This window comes from Rhinichthys klamathensis, unplaced genomic scaffold, assembly GCF_029890125.1.
Source record: "Rhinichthys klamathensis goyatoka isolate OS25496 unplaced genomic scaffold, OSU_Roscu_1.1 h1tg000111l_1, whole genome shotgun sequence".
NCBI lineage: Eukaryota > Metazoa > Chordata > Actinopteri > Cypriniformes > Leuciscidae > Rhinichthys > Rhinichthys klamathensis.
The window spans coordinates 14,353,556-14,360,569 of record NW_026606649.1 but is presented as its reverse complement, the minus strand read 5'-3'; the positions used below and the strand labels follow the sequence as shown (position 1 = coordinate 14,360,569).

Sequence of the window (7,014 nt, the reverse complement as noted above, 5' to 3'; positions counted from 1 at the left end):
ATTTAAAATATTCACAAATTAATATGGGGGAAAAATCGATTTTACTGGTTTTCTAAGGCCAAATTAGAACCTGGAAATAATATTTTTCTGGAAATAATGAGAAGAGCCATGTCTCTGGAACCATACAGAGAGATGGTTTATAGGCTAATGCTAATAAATGTGTCTGAAAAAATAACGAGGCATTTTAATTGTTCGTTTAAAAGTGAACATTTCAAGCTTTATATAGGTAGGCTATGCCATATTTTGTTTCAGTTCATTTAGTTCATTCTTATGAGACGCGCTCCAGTTCACGGAGATCATGAAAGCGCGCCTGATTGTTTTATTTTACAAAAGCACAACGTTATCTTGTGAGTTTGGACAAATAAAAGTAGTTGCAAATGATGTATTATTCTTTTCTGTATGACCAGAAATGATAGATTTCCACTGTTGATAGGAAAATGCAAGTGTTCGCGCTGGCGCCTCCGTGCATAGTGCGCGCTCCACACTCCCACACACACTTGGATATGCGTCAAAATCTTGTGTTTATTTGTGATAATCTTAGCCCTGTATTATTATTATTGTCAAACCTGTATTTTGACTGACATATGACGAATTGCTTTGTTCCTTTTTTGGTAAAGCGCCTTCTAAACATGTAGCCTAAATGTAATAGTAATAATATTATTATCATTTGCGTTTATAACTATAAATGAGTTCACTGAAGACAGTAAAATTTTAATCATAAAATAATTTATGAATGTTTTATTTTTATATAACCTAACCTTGTGTTATATTTCTTTTTTATATGTGAAGTATTTGTTTGCTTATTCTATTATACTGAGCTTTTTCCTCCTAAACAAATGGACTTAAAAGATACAAGTAGGCTAACCTAAATTCAAGAAATCATCCATTAAAAGAATTAAGTTTAAACATAATAAATGCATCCCGCAGAAGGCCTGGTTGGCACAGACTGGGGGAGAGGACACAAATCCGTGAATACAGTTTACAAACCCGTGGGAACGGATTGCGAAAGCGTGGGCACGGTTTATGAATTTGTGGGTAGATTGCAAAAACTGAAGGCACGGTTTACAAATCTGAGAGCGCGGATTAGGAACTCGTGGGTACGGTTTATTAATCCGTGAGCACGATTTGTTAAACCGAGGGAACAGATTGAGAATTCGTGAGTACTGTTTATAAACTGAGCGGACGGATTGCAAAACCGTCGCCACGGATTGTTTTTTTTTTCCAACAGGTGACTTCCCGGGCTCCGTACTACGCATATTGCATTTGATTTGATTACTTTTTTAAATTTCTGTCAAATATTAACCATTTTTCAAATAAACGGGGTAGTGTTAACCTTATTCAGCACTGAAATCTGTCAAACTTCTTTCAAAGTCCTTCATCACATATTAATATTAAAATAACTTAATTTCCGAGCACCACAAAGTCAGACTTCAGCACATAGGCTACCTTTAATGTAAGATCGTTCTTAGGTCACATACCAATTTAAAATCATAACATAAAAACTGCAATGGTACTGTTTTTAAAATCATGTGTAGTAGGCCTAAGTGTACAGTAAGTGTGTGTGTAAACATGCTTTAATGAAGTAAACTTCAAAAGCTTTTGAATTTGAGCTTACAGTTCTTTCATCAACCTGTCTTTTACATAAACTTACAAAATAGATACTTTAACTTAAGTCCTCAGAATCAGATAGAGGAGTGTTGCTGCTAGCTCCGTTAAGGTATTTCTGTCCCTCCCAAACTGCATTGAAATGGTATGTTTAGCAGCCAGAATTTAAAAAATTTTCAGGGGGAGAAACCCCCTGACCCCTCCTAACATGATCCATATCACCCGTCAGAAAACAATTGCAACGTCTCAGATTGTGCCCCCCCAGAATTTTGGCTTGCATGACGCCCCTGGCCCTAATATATATATATATATATATATATATACTGTATATATATATATATGTGTGTGTGTGTGTGTGTGTGTGTGTATGTAGGCCTATATATATATGTGTTGCCCCCTCATTTAAAGACGGGACCCCCCCAAAATAAAATTCTGGCTACACCCCTGCTCCTATGTCCTCCAGTAAAATATAAAACAAAAAAAATGACAATAGCCAATTCTTGCTCCATAGCTGTTTACTCAATTTTATCAAATGAATGATCAGGATGGCAGCTGTACTCTCGCACCGTTGCTTGGCGCCAGGAGAGGTAATAGGGAACACCTGGTTGCGCAATTAGGAAATCCTACGAAGGCTACATGGTGCGTCCTTCGAAGGACAAATAGGCTGCATCCTTCACATTGGGACACAGCTATTAAGAATCAATGATGCCACAACATTGCGCGACTTTTGATTGTGAAACCGTCGAGATTTAAATTCCAAAGAAATGGGATAACCTTTCACTGGTGAAAATGTGTTTGTCTGTGTATTTGTTTGAACTCAATATTACAAATTTTTTTACTATGGTAATTTTTAATGTTTTTACTTTTACTGTGGTAACATTTAATGCTGTGTTAGCTGACGCCTTCGTCTATAGCTGTATCGTGTTAGTTTAGCAAAATCATCTGCTTAAGTCTACTGCATATATAGATATACATCATGTAACATTCGTCTTACTAGCAGACGCTCTTACTTTTGAACGGCTTTGACCGTTCCAATATGGCGTACGACAGGCAAATGTCCCTCCAGTCCTTTAGCGCGCATGTCGCTCTCTAGCGCTCAGTGTCGTTGTGGTCAGTGCAGGAATTACATGAGAGTAGCTCTGGGAAGAGCACAACTGTCACAAGCGTGCGGGAGTACAAGCCTGTAGCTGCCTACGGATCGTATCTGTTCGCCAGGTATGCTCATAGTATTTAGTTATAGATAGAAAAGAACATATAGTAGTATTTTAATAACCCGTTACACGTGGTTTGCGTGAGTATTCGTGTGCAGCTGTGTCGAAAGATTTGGTTTTGTTAGTCTGTTTAGCATGCTAGCTGGCTAACCATATGGTGTCGTTAACCAAGCCCAGTATCTCCGCTCACTAATCTACCTCAACTCTTACGGTATGCGAGGTTTTACATCTAATATTTAGTTTTTAGCCCCTGAATGTCCTTTTAAAGTCTGGATAATCGACGGTGTTGTATGAAATAGTGCTAAATGTCAAGCTAACGGGCTATCGAGCCTCAATTGCATTGACAGCTAGCTCATAAACTGCTAACATTGAACAGTAAAACTGTCCATTAATGTGTATTGAAATATTATTTGTGATTTAAAAAATCCTGAATGCAACAATGCTGTAATAGTTGTTAATTAGAGATATTATACTCCTTTAATATGTAAAGGAGATATGTATCTCCTGTAACCTTGTTCACTGTGTGATTTTTGTTTCAAACAACAACATTAGCTGCCTTCCTGACATTGTTATTGTTTTAAACTGAGCCAAAGGCAGAACATGGTGTACACTAACTTAATAAAATCTCTGATATCATATGCCCTCTATAAGGACAGTCTTGGATGAGTTTTATCTGACAGCATTTTTATTATCACGATAAATTGTGGAATTTGGATTGCTGACAGAAAACTAGCACACAAACACTCAGATAATGTAATGTTTTGCAATTGTTTCTGTTTCTTGTTTATTCTTGATAGCTGTGTATGTAAATCTTTTGACTTTGTCTGTCTGACTGATACCGTTTCAGTCTCTGTATGTTGTTGATGTCATTTTGTCATCAATCCAACAGCATGGCGCGTGGACACCAGAAAATCCAGTCTCAGCAGAAAAACGCCAAGAAGCAGGCTGAGATCAAGAAATCCAAAGGCCACGACCAGAAGACCGCGGCGAAAGCGGCACTGGTGTTCACATGTGGCGTCTGCAGGGTCAGTGGCAATTAAAGCAGGTTATTTTTACCCCACAGATCATCTTTGGAGGTTCTTTTCAACCAAATTCTATTGTTTTAATGTTTTTTGAATCAAACTTCATGCACTATGAACTTTTACTGAACATAGCTCAAGGAATGAACTCATGTTTGCCCTGCATAAATATATGTTGTCTATATAAAGCTTAAAATGTTAAATATGGGTGTATACAGAGGGTGGATGTGCTGGGAAATTTTGTCATCAAGTTAGAACTTGTCTCTGCCTGTGAAAGTTATTCACTGTTGGTATCATATCAGACTTGTCAGTACACCTACTAATTACCAGTAACTGAGAATCACACATGTGCATAAAACTGCTTAAAGTCAAAATGAAATGGCGTTCGCAATGTTCAGAGTGACCGTAGAGAATTACCAAAATGACTGTTGATATACAGTTTAGGGGTGCACGTTAATGGTTAAACAACTGATAAATACAATTATTTTGCTCAAAAACCATAATTGTGATTATTAGTCATATTTTTTCTCATTTGAGGGTTTTGTTAAACATTCAGAATTATTTTACATAAGCTCAATTCAAGAGAACATCAACTCATGTGCAGGGTTTATTTTATTTACATTTATTATATTTACCATATACATCAACACACTCTCAGCGTTGTGCAAACTGGCAAAACCTTAAGAAGCTTCTCTCAAAAGCGAAAACAGTGAAATTCCTAAAATCAATTCCAAATGATGTTAACATTTTTATATTCGACGACATTGTATTGAAGCACAAGTATACACGTGAAGGAACACAGACTAATACACTCATTTGAGCAGAATATGGCAATGGAAATCACTAAAGTTCAACATATGTTTGTCGGCGGTTTCAGATCACCAGCACTTGCACACATGCACATAGTTGCCAAGTTGGGAAGATTTGTTTTTTTCACTACTGTCACTTAATGGAGTTTGGGTTCCATTCAACTGTCGCCTTTGACTCAGTTTTGGCTTAGTTGGGGTTTAAAAGATAATTGATATTCACTAATATTTAACTAAACTGACATTAGCTATGTTTCCATTGAAAGTTGACAATTTAACTTGTGCTTAAAATATTACATAAAACATTTGCGGATAAAGCAGTGTTTCCATCCCATGTGTTCAAGAGAACAAAATCGCCACTTCATGGCAAATTGGCGCAAAATATCTGTAATAAATATGGAAGTTGCTGCAATTGGGGAAGCCACTGTGGCTCTTTCTTCCTACATCATAAAACATTTGCGAATAAAGCAGCGCTTCTATCCCATGTGTTCAAGAGAACACTATGACTCTTTTTTATTACATCATAGATGACTTGCATTTCAGAACATGCAGACAAAACTAAATTAAAAGCTGTTGTGTTATCTTGCGTTTGCATGCCTGGTGTTTGGGAACGCAATCATGTGAGACATTTCTTGGAGGTTATTATATTAAATCATTCTGATGACAGACTTTGGCTTAGGCATTTCAGATATATCTAACCAACTTTGAGATCCTGTGCAATTAAAATTGGTCTGCTGGTTAGCCCAGTTATCCAATCACTGTTCCACTGTTGAGGCAAAGTCATGTGAGTTCTTTGTTACGCATTGAGGGATTTATTCGGTAGATGTGTTTTCATCTTTGTTTATATGCATATCTTATGGAATAAAAATATATCTGCCTTAATTGAGAGCATACGTTTTTTTATGAGCTTCTTGGCATTTCCATTCAGCATGTTTTTTTTGGGGGGGGGGGGGGGGGGGGTTTGTTTTGTTTTTTTAAGTGATATTCCAAAATTTGCATAAAAATAAGTGGATGGAAACAAAGCTACTTTTGGATGAGAACAAAACTAAATTGAGCTAATAATGACACTTGTCTTCTGTAGAGCTGAATTGAGAATTGAACTTGTTTCATAATTGATTAAGTTGACAACATTAACACTGTTATTTCCCTGTTTTATTAACGTGAAGCTGCTTGGAAACAATTTGTAATGAATAAATCAATTCAAATAGAACAAATTAAGTAAAAGCTCTGATTGTGGGATTTAAACTCTTAACATCTGGCAACCTCAAGAATGAAAACATTACCAATGCAAAAGTCAAAGGATAAAATTGGTTGGTCAATATTATAGACGGTTAATTAATTAAAATACAATTAATCATGCAGCCCTAATACATTTAATGTGATTTTTGGTCAAACCGCTCACCTTATCCTTCAGGAATTGATTGGATAATGACGTTGTGAAAAGTGTTCTTTTCATACCAGAATGAAGCCAGTAAATTCCTTGAGACAAAATGTGATGAGCTAAACCATAAAACCTCTTTGTTTTGCAGTCACAAATGCCAGATCCCAAGACCTTCAAGCAACATTTTGAGAGCAAGCACCCCAAGAGCCCCCTTCCCCCAGAGCTGGAAGGCGTTGAGGCATGAACGGCCCAGAGACCGGGGGCTGATTGTATAAAACCTCATAATAAGAGTCCTGATCTCAAATTTTGTTCAGCAGGACACGATCAGTGCTCTTACCTGAGGTTTATACATGCATCCTCCCTTTCACCACAGACACGAATCCCGTGGATCAAAGACTGATGATGTTAAGCTTCTCGACACTGTTTCAGAGCACTTGCCTTGGCTACGATCAGATCGGTGCATTACCTCAGCCTGCGCTCACATGCTTTCTTTTCTCATCTTACTTGCGTAATTTAACGGATTGAGAGAAGATAGCAGAACACTACCAGTGATTAAGTCAGTTTCATCCATTGATTATAAATGTGGTAGTCACAGATATATTTGCTTTTTGCTTGTTAGATAAGATGAGTGCAAATGGATATGGGGGCAGTTTCCCACTACTTGACGTTTAGCCTGGGCAAAAAGGTTTTTTAATTTTTACCTTAATTTTCTCATTTACTAACTTTGCTCTCCGCTGAAACTCCTGTTTTGTAGTCCAAAACAAATATGGTTCTGTACACTGAAAACTGGAATCGAGTGCGTTTCTGTAAAATCACTGGATGTGCCCGAGGTAACTGTATTTTTAATTTAATCTTGCTGCAGAATTTCTTATTTCTCTTTGGAATTATCTCAAACAATATCGCCTCAATGTTTGATATTCCTGCTCAAGCCACCTGGTTTCGACACCAATGTAATATATCTCTTTAATAAAATTTAACTTTGTTTAAGAAGT

The 7,014-nt window shown here is 37.0% G+C and overlaps 1 protein-coding gene across 1 annotated transcript; it reads left to right on the top strand.

Moving 5' to 3' along the window:
- The first annotated feature begins 2,697 nt into the window (after positions 1-2,697).
- znf706 (zinc finger protein 706) lies at positions 2,698-7,014 on the top strand. Its single transcript, XM_056254603.1, has 3 exons — positions 2,698-2,820; positions 3,706-3,841; positions 6,171-7,014. The coding sequence occupies exons 2-3, from the start codon at positions 3,707-3,709 to the stop codon at positions 6,264-6,266; spliced, it is 231 nt and encodes a 76-aa protein (XP_056110578.1). The 5' UTR covers positions 2,698-2,820; position 3,706; the 3' UTR covers positions 6,267-7,014.